Below are 16,022 nucleotides of genomic sequence, written 5' to 3' on the forward strand. Positions count from 1 at the left end.
GCTCAAAAAAACAACAACAACCAAAAAAACGACCTTGCAACCATTTTCGTCAAGTAGGGTTTTATTTTGAAAGTTCGGACCGGATGTCTTGCTCTTTTTATTCTGGTTAGCTTGACGTATACTGTCAACTAGGCAGGCAGGAAGTCCTTTGGCGGACTAACGTTAGCCACCCAAAGAAACCTAAAACTTGAATAAGTCGAACAGCTAGAATAAAAACTGAGAATGGAAACGAAGAGACCACTACAAACGACAGGTGAGTCTTCAAAGTCCAAATTATTTCTTAAACCCTGCGACTGTCGATCTTGCCTAACAAACACAGGGAGTTTCCTGGCTATTGAAATTAGCGTTAGTCGACTGTTTCCAGTTTTAACGTTACCCCCTAACCGGAATGTGACACGTTTCACTTGCCAGTTTCACTTTTGAATGTACTACCTTTCAGGGTTGGTATGCAGAGACAGTAACTGTTAGAATAAGCTGGCACATGTTCAGGCTCACCTCACACTGCCTTTGACATTGGGTTATACTGATGTAACATTAGCCTGAGGTTACCTGACTGCTAAAGTTAACTTCCCAACTTGCAGAAAGCTACATCAACACAGTCCGCTAAGCGTGGTTAACTTGCTTTGTGGTGGGTGGACAAAACCCTTGATTTATTTGATAAGCTGAAAGTTGGAAAAGGTAGAATACTAAACACTAGTGATGTATTGCTAAATAAAAAGGTAAAGTATGACCTCCAGTCGCGGTCATTATATAGCAAACAACCAACAATGTAAAAGAAATAATTGTATTTTCAGAAAAGTATTTTTTGTTTTTCCCCTACAGAGTTGCATCAGTTTCATACTGATGTATGTTATGAATGTATGAATGCCTCAAACGGTTGGTAAGCTATACTCTGCAAATACAAAGCTGGATAAACTCAGTTAAGGTGGTTTTAAGATTATTTATTGCCTTTATTACATTACATTACTGAAAGTAGAGATAGAGACAGGAAAGAGATGAGGGGATGACATGCAAAGGTCCCCTTTGAACCCAGGATGTTGTGTTTGGTATGCGCCTTAGACCACTGAGCCACTAGGATGCTCCATTTAAGATAGTTTTACGCTCCACTGCATCCCTGCTTAACACTGAATGCTTTATCAATCCAATGACCACAGCAGACGATGTCCCTGACCCAGAAGAGGAGGAGAAGAAGGCAGCAGCTGCAGCCCGGGTGGCCAACCGTCTGTCTGAACTTCGTCTGGTGCTGCTGGGCTGGAGGTGGCCAGGAAAGAGCCTGACGGGCAACACCATCCTGGGCCGAGAGGAGTTTCGCCTGGAGCGAGCCGCCGAGTTCTGCGTGAAGAGGCAGACGGAGGTGGAGGGGCGGCAGGTGACTGTGGTGGACACGCCAGGCTGGTTCTCCGCCCAGGACACGCCGCCCTCCTACCAGCAGGAGATAGTGAGAGGGGCCTCCCTGTGCCCTCCAGGTCCCCACGCCTTCCTGCTGGTCATCCCGGTGGGCATGTTCTCAGAGGTAGACCGCGCTCGCATCGAGGAGCATGTAAGCCTGCTGGGGGAGCGCATCTGGAGGCATACGATTGTGGTGTTCACCTGGGCAGAGGTGTTGAGGAACATTTCCATAGAGAGGTACATCCGTAGGGAGGGCAAGGACCTGCAGTGGGTGCTGGAAAAGTGCAAGAGGAGGTACTTCGTCATTAATAACTGTGTTTTCGGGCAGCACCCCCAGCTAGGGCGGTTAATGGAGAGGGTGGAGAAGATAGTGGCAGAGGAGGGGGGCTTCTACAACCCGGAAGAGGTGGAGGAGAAGAAGAAACCTCTGGATGAGAACCAGAACCCGGCTGAGAACAAGGTCAAAGAGGGGCGGGAGTTGGGGGCGCGGCCCAAACAGAACTCTGCCCTGGCATTGGCCAAACCCATGGAGGTGGACCCGCCTCTCAGTGAGTGATGCATTTATCTTGGTCCGCAACAAATTGTACGTTCATGTGCTGGTGGGAAGGTCCGACATCCGGGACTTCCAAGTTGGCTGCTAAACAGCTTTGCGTCGTTCATGTGCTATTTTGTTGGAAAAATCAAACCCCCCCGACATAAACAAATGCAGATGTCCTGAAGCTTAACAAATTAATTTGACGTACTTCTAGCAAATGTTGGGTTTGTCTGGTTAACAACAGACTTGCAATAAGGGACCATCTATGTGTTCTCTTACTGCTGACTGACACAAAACTTTATTTTTCCCTTGTTGAGAAGGTTAAAGGTCATCATTGCATCATAACTCGGAAACTCGGGTAGCAAAATTTTCTCTGAGTTTCCGACTTAATCATCTGCCTTTGGAGGGCATTCATGTGAAATTTCCCAGTAGAAAATTAGTTTTTCCGATATATCCGATAGCGCATGAACGCACAAAAGTCTAAGTGAAATCTCACATCTCAACAAGTTATGTATTGTTTGAGGAACATTTCTGTTACTCAGATTAAGGTAGATACACCTGTTAGCCTTGCAGTAGTTACCTTCTGCTAGTCTGGTATGCGCATGCTTTGGATTGCAGTAAGCAATGATCATGCACCATGCATCTTAACACCTTCCCTAACCCTTATTTCTTCTGTGCTGTTTTGTCAACCCTGTGTTTCTGTCCTCTGTCTCCATAATAACCCAAGGAGGACAAAGCAAGATTTCTCCCTCTGTAATAACATTATGATAGTTATGTGTCAGGGTAGTCTAACTGAATGCCGTAAGAGTTAAGCTCATATCTATGGCAGATGTAGGCCTGTTAACATTAACTCATTGTGTGTTTAATTCTAGATTAACTGGACACACTCATTGGCTGATGGACCCTCTCTAAACCACCACTAATGGAGCCTCTACCATCCTTTTTACTGACTGTAAAGCTGCTTAGTTGACATCCTTATCAAAGTCCAGCCTCAGACGAGGGTAACTTACTGAAATTCACTGAATGCGCAAACAAGTACGATTATTTATTTTTGTGAACAGAGATTGTAGCGGTGTGCGGTCATGATGATGCAGTATCTTCTCACTGTGTTGGTTAATGCCTTTTCATGCTATCTAAATATTTTAGCCAATGTATTTTACCCTTACATGTAAGGGTACTTTTTGGGTAGATGTCTGATGTGGGTTTTTAATAGTTCAAGGTTTGGTCCATGAGGGTAGTGTGATTGGACAGATTTAATTCAGTCTGTAACAAGGAAGCACAAGCTGTTACTCAGGTAACCGTCACAAATTTTAAAACCCATTGTGAACACTCCTTAGTCTTGGCGGCACAACTGCACTATCAAATTGTTACTGTAATGTTCTGTCGAGGGAATTGGTTTTAAAAGATTCCCATTTGTTGTGACCAAACAGAAAATGCTTTTCTTATGCTGCATTGTTTTATTACACTCTCAGTGTACACTTATAAAGCACTTCTGCAGTTATTGATTTTCTCAGTTGTCTATATAGATCGCCTTAAAGCCGTGGTTCTCAATGCTGGTCCATGGGATCCAATTTACTACTGGTTTTCTATCCATCAAATCAGGGACTGACTTACACCTGGGACGACGCCAGGTGAATGCAATTAACTAGGCCTATCTGGTAGAACAGAAGCCCAGCAGTACTGTGGGCCCCGGGGACCAGGATTGAGAACCGCCACTGATAAATCTGCTTCTTTAAAGCAGCTCTTGGTCTTTTGCATGAATGTGTTTTTATATACTCGCTAAAGAGTATAGCAAATCCAATGCTGTTGATATTACTCTGACAATCATCACATGCACTATATCACCCAGTATGGGCAAATACTAACTTGTTTGTATGTCGCTATTTAATACGGAAAGATAAAGCCAGAAACATAGGCCTAGTGTAGGCCTGCATTGTTGTGTAAAAGATTGTTGCTTGGTTATCTCCCCGTGACGCACGGCTCTCAGTCCAACACATGAATCAAGTTACTTTTGAATAATTTATGAAAGAAGGGGTGTTATCTCTCTGGGGTTTAACCTCTGTAGGTTTGCTACAGCATTTATTTGCCTACACAATTGAGATTTGTTTGTGAACAAACTAGAATTTCTGTTTTTAGCAAGTGCTGTACTGTTTTTTTTTCTATTATATCCCAATAAATGTATATTTTGATTTAATGCTCAAGTTTGTTCTTTGACAAATTCAGACTTGTGTTAAAAATCCCAAGAGTATTTTATCATTCTGACATAGATGCCTCTTTAACTCTTTTTATTAAATGGTGTGTCTGAGGTGGTTTAAGAAGGTTGGGCAGTACACAAGCTTTGACAAGTCAAAGCTGTTGGCTTAAATAGGACAGACAGAGTTGATAAGGCAACCATAAGTTATTTCCCTCCATGGCTCACAAACTAGTAAATCGTAAACAGACTGAATATAGAGAGACTAGATGAAGGGTAATTTTGTTGTGTAAGGAGACAGGTAATGAATCGCTGTCACAATGTATTAGATGTTTTTTTTTTAAGTTTGATGTAATAAACGAGAAGGAAGGAGTTATAATATAAAATACTGAAATATGCTGCATGAAACCTGAAGAGATGATACAGCTATGTCATGTTTTCTTCTTGATTGCAATACATGAGTTGTTTCCTGTGTAGTTTCACCACTAGATGGCAGTAAGGTATTTGGTCAGAGAGATCATGGACATATTTACAACAACAATATTAACTCACAGCACTGTAGTGACCTTGCCTACAATAGACTAATTTACTTCAGCTGAAGTATGTAATGGCTGGATGTCCATCTATTAACACCCTCCTATTATTGTTTACAGGCTCTCTCCTTGATTCGCAGCTCCACTGCCAAACATTGTAGAGGTTTAATCCTCTTTTTGTCCTTCATCCTGCTAGACCCATCTTGCCTGGTACATAGATATAAGAAATAAAGGTCTGAAAGCCCTGCTGGCTCACGCTGTAACTTGTTGTCCCTGGTGGGGACTCTTCTCACTCTACCTTCATCCCTTCCTTGTTCCCGGCCTGCTGAGCTCTGCTCCATCTCCCCTTTGCAGCCTTTTTTTATCCAGCTTTCTCACTGCTGCTGGACAGCTCTATCTCTCTTGAATCTGCAGAGAAGCTGTGTTACCATCCATCCTCCCACTTACTAGAAGGATTCCAATTAACCAGACAGCATTTTTCACTGTCATGATATCACTCAGGATGGATGTAGATAATGTAAAGAGGGAAATTATGTTTTTGAGATAGAGTGAGGCCACAAGTAGCTGGGGGAAGAAGAGGAAATCTGCTGGGTTTAGTCTCTACATCAAAGTTTTTGCAAATGAATTCAGCCAAAGTTTAGTGCAATTTGTCATGTAATTGGCTTGTCGAATGAGCGCTGAGAGCACATTTTCCAGTCAAATACTGGGTTTCTTTTTTTAACATTTGGCATGTAAACATACAGTTGCTCATGTATTTCTCTGTTGTGTTTGTGCTCTCAATATACACATGATACTGATTACTGATTAATGGAACAAGGAAAGTGGTGATTTGTAAGAATTTTGGTCCTACAATCCAGCACAAGATCTCCCACCACTTCTTCCACAAACACACAAACACGTATACACAGCAAGTGGGGTGTAATGGCAATATTGAGCGGATGGCTTTGTTTAAACAACATTCTTTATTATTTCAAATGTAATCAAAACAACAGTAGTTACAGAAATTACAGACAGCTATGGTACTGTGTGATTTCGAGTCTCTCGTGTGCTAAGAAGTGTCATGATAAGATCAGAGCAAAACTAGGTCACAGTTGGAAGAAAGTCCAATTCTCCTTTCTTCCTTATATTAAGCTCTGGCAATCGTTGCTGAATCTTGTACCTGTGTGAGTTACATTGTTCATTTCAACTCATACGTCAGAGAAAAAGGAACAGCACACTGCAGTAACCTATCTCAACAACACCACTATGCTGCTTTTCTTCATCTAAAATAACATGTTAAGAAAGTGGGGTGAAAGCAATTAGTCACGTCCAGTGAAGCAAGTGATTACTGAAGACTGCTGCAAACCCTCCTGTTTTTATGATCAAACTGTCTTGGCTTTGCAAACACATTTTAACACACACAAATCCAACTCTCAGCCACTTTCCCTGACTGCGTTTGACAGTGGTTATAAAAACATTTGCAGTTTCAAGTGGCAGTGTACAATAAGCAGATGTCCCAAGCACTTGCAAAAGAGCATTTCTCCACAGGGGAAAAAATCAGACAATATCAAAAGAAACAAATGTCTGTAGGCATGAAAAAGCTGTTTAATCCAATCCCTCCCTTCACTCTTGTGCACTTTTTAACACTGTTTTGGAAAAGAACCTAACTTTATGAGGAGTCATAAAAGTTTTAAACCCTCTCAAACAGAGGGTCTGAGAGCCTGGGGGTTGTTCTCTGTGGTCGACACCAATGAGTCCATGTCAGATCTCCACCTACCTATAAAGAAGGTTTTGTCTGAAGTTTTAGAACAGCCAGTGAATCATTAATTCGGCACCTTTGTACACGACTCTTGCATGCCTCTTTGGGTCTGTGAGTTACAGCTGATGTGGGTTTGTAGTGTGCAATTGGAGGATGCAGTGGTGTCGTTGCATTTAGATGAAAGATGTCATATAAAATTGTGTAGCAGTTTTATATGACATTGTTAATTGGTTTGTTAATTCAGACAATGACTGTGAAACGGTAAAACCACGACTACTACTACTACTAGTACTACTAACATACAGAGACTGGTACATTCTGGATAGCGGTACGGCTGGTGAGCAGTAATGGATTAGGATGTATGGTGTCGTCATTCTGGGGAGGTTGAGGTAAATATTGCAAAATATAGCTCACTCAGATGCTGATTAGTCTTTGGTCTCGATGTGATGGCAACAAGGGGTGAACGAAAAAATCCAGAAGAGTATGATTGTTATTTTCGATGTGTTTTCACATGTAAAACTGAATTGGTGTGATATTGCACTTTTCACTTTTTAGTAGAATTATTATTATTAGTAGTATTTTCAGTAGAATTCCAGACCACCAACAATGTCTCTCAAATGAGTCTACAATCATTGGTGTAAAACATTTTTTGTTTGCCTTGAAATAATATTTAGCAACAGAAATCAGTTTGTTTGATTAGTTCAAAAGCCTTGTGTATTGACCTGTGACAGCGATGATTGGAACAATATTCACATTTAAGTAAAAAAGTAGAGAAAAAGGCCACTCATAAAAAATAAAAAGAGGTTTCCGGTACCATACTGCTATACTACATACATGAATGTTTGCCATGAATTACCTGAATCTGCAAATGTTTTGGCAAGGGTTGAAGCCTTGGTATATACATTATTGTGTTAACATGGACGAGCGAATCATTATAATTGTGTTAACATGGACACAGACTAGCCAAATGTTATGCTGGCAGCGGGTCAAACTGAAATAGGAAACCACACTGTAAATCCAGGAAAAATTCCAAACAGAGCAGTGTGTTTTCTGGCCCATACAAGCTGTTTCTAAATACCTCAGATTAATCAATGAGAATCAACTACGCAGAGCCAGCTCAAACATACGCACCCATAAAGCAGGTGGATATCCAATCACTACTGTAAACCACTCTCTCTATCTCTCTCTCTCTCACACACACACACACACGCACACACACAAATCAATAACACATTAGAGAACACATTCAGCATACACACTCACAAGCGCCTGTCTTGTAATTTTGCATTAGTACCACATGTCAGATGAAAAAAAAAAAAAAAATATGTGCATGGAAAAAAAACTTTGTGCAAACTCTAGTCAAGGACAAAATGGCACGGCAGTAATGAAAACAATGCAAAAAAACAAAAAACACAACATACAATGGCATCGGTAACATAAGCAATCAATCAAAGGAGCAATCAAAAGAATGAGGAGGATAGAAGAGTATGCCCATCACCCATTCCAAAAAAACAAAACACTGAGATATTCTCAGAGAACAAAAACATCTTATGCTTCATTATCAGAAAATGGAACCAACCAAACATCAAAAACAAAATTCAACGCTGATGCTGAAATGTTCAGAACGCCACTCCTAGCCGGTATCGATCGCGGCGGCAGGAGTTCAGGTCACGTCATATCACACAGCCGCAGCCTCACTGTGGACAGCAGGCCGTGGAAAAAGTTAATCAAGCCTGGTACGGTATCGGAAAGCAATACCAACACATCCAACCAATACAGATAAATACGCCAACCCCTGTGAAAACGACAGACTGAAAGACAAAGGAAACAGAAGCAAAAACCTGATGGATATACAAAGGCCTATATAACCCCACCGACAATAAAGTGGAAATCTCTGTTCACATACTCTGTATTGTTTCTGAAAATATATATTGTATAATTCATCCTACTCTCCCCCTCAGGTACACCAGTATGAGTCTAGGCAGTCAGGCTGTACAACCGCTCCATGGCAACGTGACTGCAGCCTTACACACTCTTCACTAACGCTGACTGAGTCGATGACCTCGATGCTACACCCTCCTTCTGTCCCCAATAAGTCAGTCCCTTGCCAACAGGAGCTCTTTAAGGACCTGGACAATGAGCTGGTCTGGGATCAGTTTTCAGGGTTTGTTTTCCCCACAGCGCAGTCCCTCTGGCAGTGACCTTACATCCTCTTAAATCAGATCTGGGCTCTCCTGGTACAGTCCCATCCAGGGTCAATCTACCAGCAATCTTCACGTCTCACGAGTCACTCTGTACACTCAGCTTCTCCACCGGTAGGCGGTGGCGGCGGGCAGATCCTGCAGGTCAGTCTTTTTATATCTGGTGATAAGTCCCACGTGGAGCGGGCGCGAGGAGGGAGGAGGGGTTGGCGTTTGGAGGGGGCCGTGGGGGGATGTCGACGCCCCCTCCTCCCTCAGCACTGCTCGGACTCGATGAAGCCCTCCTTCTCCTGGCCCACCGGCTCCACCTCCGCGTAGGCCGGGTGACCCGAGCCCCGGCGAAACTTCATGGCCGGCCACCTGCTGGGGCGTCTCTGCAAGGGGCGGGGGGGGGGAGCAGAGGACATGTGTTCAGGACAGAGGTCAGAGGTCAAAGTGTCATAAAAGGTTAAAGGTTAGGGCTGAGGTTCATCTTTGCCTTTGATCTATGGAGAGCCGGTGTTAACACTAGGGCAACGCTCTGCTGAGTCCTTTTTTGAGGCGGGGAGTGTCCAGCAGAGATGAAAATGTCACACACACGCACACACACACACACTAGCCTGGTTCCAGACTCCCGAGTTGCGTCCCGCCTACTTTTCAGATTTTGTCAAACGATTCAGAGAGTCTGGTGTTGCTCTAGTCAAGTGGTTCTCAACCTGGGGTCTGGGGACCACCAGGGGTCCTTGAGGGGGTACCAGGGGGTCCCCAGCAAATGATGAATTGTTAAACTATGAAGACTATGACTATTTTGATCATAGTTTCACTGTTATCTCTCTACAGATAGTCTTGGAATTCTGGACAAAATCATATCTAACAATAAAAATACTCAGAGAGACAAAATCTCATCAAATGGGGGTCCATGGCCCTAATGTGGACTAAATTAGGGGCCATTGATATGAAAAAGGTTGAGAATCACTGCTCTAGTCAACGGCTTGTTCTCGCTCGGAGAACCAATCGAGCCAATCAGCGCCTTTGCGGGTGGGACTTTAAGTTTAAGTGGTTTTCATTGGCGTTTCAGCAGAATAGAGTTGTTGAAATCACCCCCTTAACCAACATATTGTCTTTGCAAATACCGAAGGCAGGATACGTCAGCCACTAGTGATTGGTTCGGGGAAAATCAACCCCCCTACACACAGAAAACGGCTAACATGGAGGCAATGTCAAGCTGAAAAATGGAGTGGTAATGAAATGGCCATTCAGTCGAATGGCCATTTCAGGCTACGCACGCACACCTAGATAATGTGTTTTCCTGTGTTACAAACCCTCTTTGATATGCATGACTGACACAGATGTTCTGTGATCATTAATGTAACAGCAGTACGTTTGATGCATGCCATGTACGAGTCAGTGAGTGATGAGGATTTAGAAAGAGAGAGGCCTTTCACTTCGGCAGTTGAAATCTGCCTGTCAGGGAATTCCTCTGAGCGATACTGACCTTGCAATACAGACAGTGAGACCAGCCTTGAAGATGAGGAGTTGTCATTTATTTTTAAAAGATGTCTGAACATTAATCAGTCTATTACACTCTCTGACCAATTTAAATCAAACAGCACCTATTCATCCTTGGGGAATTCACATTCATTTATCAACAAAGGCCGTGTGCACTATGTTTCATCATTCCTCAAGTGAAAATATTCATGCATATTTATGAGTTAGGAATTCAGGGGTGAAAACGCATTGAGGTCTGTTCAAAAACAACTCCTTTTTCAGACAATGTGTTTTTACATGGTCAGCCAACCAGTCGGCCTGGTTTCTTACTCAACATTAAAAATATGTGTCTGCTTTTTAGCACACATATTTGCTTGACTTTGCACCAGAGTGTCTGCTTGAATGTTTTGGAAAAACAGTAACACTAATTGAAAGGAATCCTCACACGTTCCTAAGTTACTGCTCATATACTGGAGACAGTGAACAGTCTACGCTTTTAAGAAATTTGATTTGTTTTTCTTTTCTGCTATCAAATACTCTAGGAGAATATCTCATTGTGGAACCAAACCTCTTCTGGTCAGTTTTCTAACACAGCATGGTGACAGACGGCAGCGTCCCCACTCACCTCGATGAAGAAGAGGCTGGCTGCGGAGGTGGGGTGGTGGTAGATGTAGACGGTGACCAGCACACCGGCAGCCATGATGAGCATCACCATGAGGATGCCCAGGATCAGACCGGTGTGCAGAGGGTGTGTGCCTGTCGTCCTCTCAGCAGCATTGTCTGCTGGCATTGCTGAAAAACACAGAAAAGAATAATACTTGTTACATCTCATACAGAGACACACACACACACTTACTTAGGCATGTTATTATAATAATTACTCAGCTCAGTGGATAGAGCACTAACACTGCCAGGGACAGGGATTTGATTCCCACTGGGGCTACTCATGCTAAAAATGTATACACTTATGGTACTGTAAGGCATTTTGGATAAAAGCATCCACCAAATGTGATGTTTTTACAACCAAGTCTACCAGATTTTCTCCTTTCCCTGCAGTTCCTCTGTTGACCTGCGGGGGACACTCATCATTCATCAATGCCAGTCTTTCCTCCAAGTGCCATTATGTCATAAACTGATGCTGGCGATCAAAATGTAATTTTGTAAAATGTCACCACATTGGAAAAACACAAAAGGCATTGTTTGATTTCACGGCCTAATCAGTGGCACTCCTGCAGCAAATATCAATCAGCCATATAAAATTAAAAAGAGCCAAGTTCAAATTGTTGATTTGGGTTTTTCTTTTTTTTTTGAAGAGAAACAAAGCAGCATGTCCTTCAGATGACAAGTGAGGGGACATCTTTGTTGCTTTGGGAGTAAATTCAAGGGTCAGGTTTGCGCTGGGTCTTTAGCAGATGGGCTGTGTAGTCTATGACATGATTGTTCTGTAGCCTGCTTAGCTATTCATGAGCGGTTCTCCTCTCCAGCAAATACAGGTGAGAGTTAATCCCACACCAAGGTTAGCAGCACATGGTCTTGATAGCAGGAGGAAGGGGACATATGGAAGCAGATACAGAGTCCTATCAGAACCGCTGCCTCAGTCGTATCCGTCCAATCTGATGAGGCTGTGCAATGACTCCATAATAATGTCTGTCCTACAGCGGGCCTTGGAAGGCATCGCTCATCTTTAAAGCAGCTAGCTGGATTCAAGTTGGGACGACAAAGTCAGCTGAGATCCAGCAGACTTTCTGTGAATTCTTTTGAAGATTATCAGAGTATCACGTAACCTACTGAGAATCTTCCTTTTCATCTATGAAAACACAATTCCCCAACACAGGGAACAGGAGAATTTTCACCAGCAATTTGTCAGGTAGAAGAAAACCTAATATAAGAACTCACAACAAATATGTAAAGGAGAAAATACAAAGTATTCTCACAATGTGATTTCCAGTGCTGCAGGGTCCCACCAGAGAAACATTGATCATAGCAGGGGAAAGCTAATGAAGTGATTATAAAACAAATAGTGTGGATTTTGGTCTCGGAGCTTATCTCCCACAGATTTATAGCAGATTCAGCCCTGATCTATGCACTTGGCTGCAGATTTCTTCTTCTATGCCCCTCCACCAACCTCTCCCTGGTCTCCTCCCTGGCTTTAATTAGCAGCTATACCCACCATGGAGCTCGTCAGCCAACCAGCCTCTCCCCTGGCCCCCTGCCTTATTGATTTCCAGCACACAGTGGTTCACAGTGGTAATCAAACCTGTCCGCTGTGTGTGGGCAATCATTGTAGATGTGTGGTCTATGTACGTCAGTGTAGCTATTATGTGTGCTCACAAACTGGACATTTAAAAACAGAATAAAGATAATTGTCTGTGCAGAGTTTTAATCACACTAGAAATATGCCATTATTGTTTTTTGGATTTCTATTCTAAATGATATGATTGATTGCCAATGCATCTTCCATAATTCAGCCGAAAATTGTTTTAATGGAGACATTTGTTTTTGAATAGAGCTTTTCCATGAAAGCTCTCAGAGTATAAATAAGTCGGTCTGAAATGTGGCTATTGTGATTGTGCAAGGCTTTTACAAGGAACACTTAGTGCACTGTTCATTCAGGAACCCTACTATTCAGAGAAAAACAACTAGGCTGAGGAATTGACATTCTGACATTCTCGCAATCCTATTTATTCTAATATCAACAAAAAAAGCTGCTTGGGGAATGTTTTATTTTTCTTCTTGTTTGAAAGGCAATTTTTCTGTGTGTATCCGGGAGAGTTAAGAGTCCAAGAGCCATCTCTTGGCCGGCTTGAAGACCAAACGAAGCGACAGGCTGTTAGTCTGAGGTGTTAGTAGGTTAGCAGGGGGCATGCAACTGAGCTGAGATGAAGACGCACAGAGAAATCAACAGCCTAGCAGGCTAACACACAACTAAATAACAAGCCGGAGGCTAGCAGAGACAGTTCTGCCCAGATCCCTGGAAGAGCTGAGCTCGCTCTGGTCTCTTCTGCAGGCAGGGGGGAGCACAGCAGTGGATCTGGACGCAGATTTAGCGAGAGGCTGCCGAGTGGTGCATTTAAACCATTTGGGCAGCGGAGACAAGGGCCTCCACATATCATTTGTATTAAATCATAGTGGGCTGTTGAAAGGCAGGATAACCAAGAGTCTACAAACATATGTTTTAAGTCAGCAAAACATTCTCTCTACATGAGTTCATAATCACAGAAATGTTTGTGTGTATTTATCTCTATGGTACAATAGAGTCAGATTTGGGACACAGAGAAATTCCATGTCTATAGCAAATTGCCTCGCATTGACTGGCCATTAGCTTTGTCCTCATGATCACTAAAACCTGAGGAGACTAAGCAAACACTAATGGACAGCAGAACCCTTAGACAGCAATAAAATACATTAGAGCTTTTGAGAGAGAGGATAAACGAGACCAATGGAAACTCCAGCCAAGCTGCTCCTTTTAGCTCTACATTAGTGCCTTTGCAGTGAGAGAGGAGCACAGCCATCCTCTCACCTGGCTAATGGGTCTTAGGATGCTAACAGCATGAACTCACTCTAATTTGGACCATAAGGTTCTGAACAGACATAATTCTCCCTCGTCTTAAATGTGTGATGAAGAGTGGTGCTGTGGAGTAGAAACTTGTGTTGTTCCTTATCTCAGCACTGTGCTGCAGGTAATCGCCTTAGCATTTCCTACCATCTCACAGGCTCACAAGGTCAGAGGACACCCTGGTGCAACTGATTGATACGCCATCCTGGATCATTGGGAGGTGGATTGGCATGAAGTAGACACGTGTTTAAATCATTGTACCATCAAGCTGAAGCTAATCAAATAGGCTTATGGAAAACCTTGTGGTCTGCTTAAAGAAAACCTCCGTCAATACATTTAGGATGTGTTACATGGCTAAAGACAACATGCTGTCTTTGATTTGGACATTTAGCAATGACAAGGACGGTAGCAATGCTTGCTTTGCATATTTATTGCTCTCAGGATGATAATTCTGGTGCCTTCCCTGCCAATAGCTGTCACCTTGAGTAAAATCATGCCAACTATGATGTGAAAAAAGGACTGATTCATGAAAAAAACGAAATGGCATGCAGAGATATCATCAATGTGCCAGGCGGCAACGCCAGCCCAAGAGTGCTGAAGTGATGAGAGAGACATGCAGCATGAGTGTAATGAAAGGATGATAGGAGCCGCGGATTTCCAATTCCTCTCGAGGAGGAAATGAAATATTTGAGAGGCTATCTCTGAAAATTGATAGAGTTGGAACTCATTTCCCGAGTTTGAATGTCTTGCAGATATAAACAACTAAAACACTTTGCATTTCGCCTAACTGTTTTTAAAGGTGCTACATGTAGCATTTTTACACATCAAATTAATTGTGTACCTTGGTATAATTACTGTAAACAATTTAGACCATAGTTGAGATGATTGGTAGGCTCTATCTCAAGCTGAGATAGTGAGTCTTAAATTTTTTAATTAATTTTAAATTAAGACCACATATCCCAACCTGGTGGCACACAATGTAAAATGCAGTGTAGAGGCTGGTAGAGGCTGCCAATCTTCTCTGTGATGGTCTTGTTTGTTTATAGTAATTATACTAATGTCTCAAAATTATTGTGGAAATAATTTATTGATGTTGAAATGCTACACATGGCACATTCACGCAAATATAGACATGTGGGAAAATATATGCTCCCACATATCAATGAACTGTGGTCTCTGATATGATTTATGATGCTGTATGATTATTGGCAATTGACTCATATAAAATCTACAGAAAAACTCATTTTCAAATGGACAGTGACAATGACAGTGTGCATTGACATTCAAAAAGCTGAGATGTTACACAAACAAAGCAAGGAAGCGCTACCTCCATGATGTGAGAACTGATTCACAGTCCAAGAGGATTTAAAACATCAGTTCCTGGGTACCCAGCCTCCCCTCCCCCCGTCTGCTTCCCTCACACCCATCCAGACACTTTGATTGATTGCTACAATCCAGGGAAGTACAGTTAGCCATTTCAATCAGCTGCTGTATGAAGTGTATCAACTGCTGGAGTTGTGTGCCAGTCGTCTCTGTCCTCCCAAGAGATCAAAAAGCGATGTGGAGGGACCAATATGTCAGTGGTAAAAACACAAAAGGAGACAGACACAGAAGCACAAACAGAGATGAAAACAACAACAGAGAACGAAGGCTTGGTTCAGCGGCAGCCATAGCAACGACGGCTGTTGGACTACACAGCAGTGCGAGAGAGAAGCCTACCTCCGTTGTCTTTGAGATGCAGTGCAATCTTGGTGTCATCTATGAAAGAAAAAGACAGAGAGAAAACATGTGGGGAAACGTCTGGGTGAGATTGTCAAAGCAATACAATATCCAATATTTCTCTTTGTATTTGGTGTTTGTTTTTTGAAGCCCTCGCCAAAATAAACAACTCCCCAAGTGGTCCCAAATGACAATAAGATATTCAGTGTTTTCATGGCAAGCTTCTTTCATTAGCGGATCTTCCTTTCAAAATGAAATGTACTACACTTAAGATCTGATTAAAAAATAATGCTTTGAATATAATGGCTCAACATGCATAATTCAATACGTAAAAAGCAGTCTGGGGTTAACTATATCTATGAAATATGGAAATGTAGCATGACCCACTTCTCCGAGAGGGGTAACAGGCATTTACACACACCATAGGATTCACATTATGCAAATTAGGCACATACAGGACCAGAAATATTTCACTGAAAGATCTAATTCAAACGGATGTTCCATTTCAATTTCCAAATAGCAAATGCAACCACATTTTGGTTTCTGAAATGAAACGTTAAATGAGATAAGCTACTGTATACGAGAGCAGAAAATTCAATTCAGAGTCCGGGTGGATCCCACACCACAGCGAGGGTCATGAATATGGATCATTATCACTGCTCTATGGATCACACAAGGCTGGAGGGAAAAAGA

The 16,022-nt window shown here is 42.5% G+C and overlaps 2 protein-coding genes across 4 annotated transcripts in view; one reads left to right on the forward strand and one right to left on the reverse strand.

Moving 5' to 3' along the window:
* The first annotated feature begins 117 nt into the window (after positions 1-117).
* Positions 118-4,118, forward strand: gimap4 (GTPase IMAP family member 4). 3 transcript variants are annotated; one of them, XM_071525872.1, is made up of 3 exons: positions 118-253; positions 1,155-1,937; positions 2,797-4,118. In XM_071525872.1, exons 1-3 carry the CDS (start codon positions 223-225, stop codon positions 2,799-2,801), a joined length of 819 nt encoding a protein of 272 aa, XP_071381973.1. In that variant the 5' UTR covers positions 118-222; the 3' UTR covers positions 2,802-4,118. The 3 variants fall into 3 exon arrangements, with proteins under 3 accessions (XP_071381973.1, XP_071381967.1, XP_071381980.1); XM_071525866.1 differs by having other exon boundaries at positions 1,155-4,118; XM_071525879.1 differs by having other exon boundaries at positions 137-253; positions 1,158-4,118.
* A 1,496-nt stretch (positions 4,119-5,614) lies between these two features.
* The window catches only part of plxdc2b (plexin domain containing 2b), a 77,978-nt gene continuing 67,570 nt past the window's right edge, over positions 5,615-16,022 (reverse strand). The window contains exons 12-14 of the mRNA XM_071525770.1: positions 15,330-15,368; positions 10,680-10,846; positions 5,615-8,961 (exon numbers count right to left, since the gene is read on the reverse strand). Of these exons, the coding sequence (XP_071381871.1) occupies positions 8,842-8,961; positions 10,680-10,846; positions 15,330-15,368 (326 nt within the window). The 3' untranslated portion in view covers positions 5,615-8,841. The remainder of the gene's footprint in view (positions 8,962-10,679; positions 10,847-15,329; positions 15,369-16,022) is intronic.

This window comes from Centroberyx affinis, unplaced genomic scaffold (genome assembly GCF_046629955.1).
Source record: "Centroberyx affinis isolate AG114_WGS23_722 - 3 ecotype Tasmania unplaced genomic scaffold, CSIRO-AGI_Caff_v1 ptg000109l_1, whole genome shotgun sequence".
In the NCBI taxonomy this organism is placed as follows: domain Eukaryota; kingdom Metazoa; phylum Chordata; class Actinopteri; order Beryciformes; family Berycidae; genus Centroberyx; species Centroberyx affinis.

What these genes read in the sequence shown, in the direction of transcription:
- gimap4 (XM_071525866.1), top strand. Translation starts at nt 223, where the DNA reads ATGGAAACGAAGAGACCACTACAAACGACAG. An exon ending in GAGACCACTACAAACGACAG is followed by an intron (nt 254 to 1,154) that starts GTGAGTCTTCAA and finishes CAATGACCACAG; the next exon opens with CAGACGATGTCCCTGACCCA.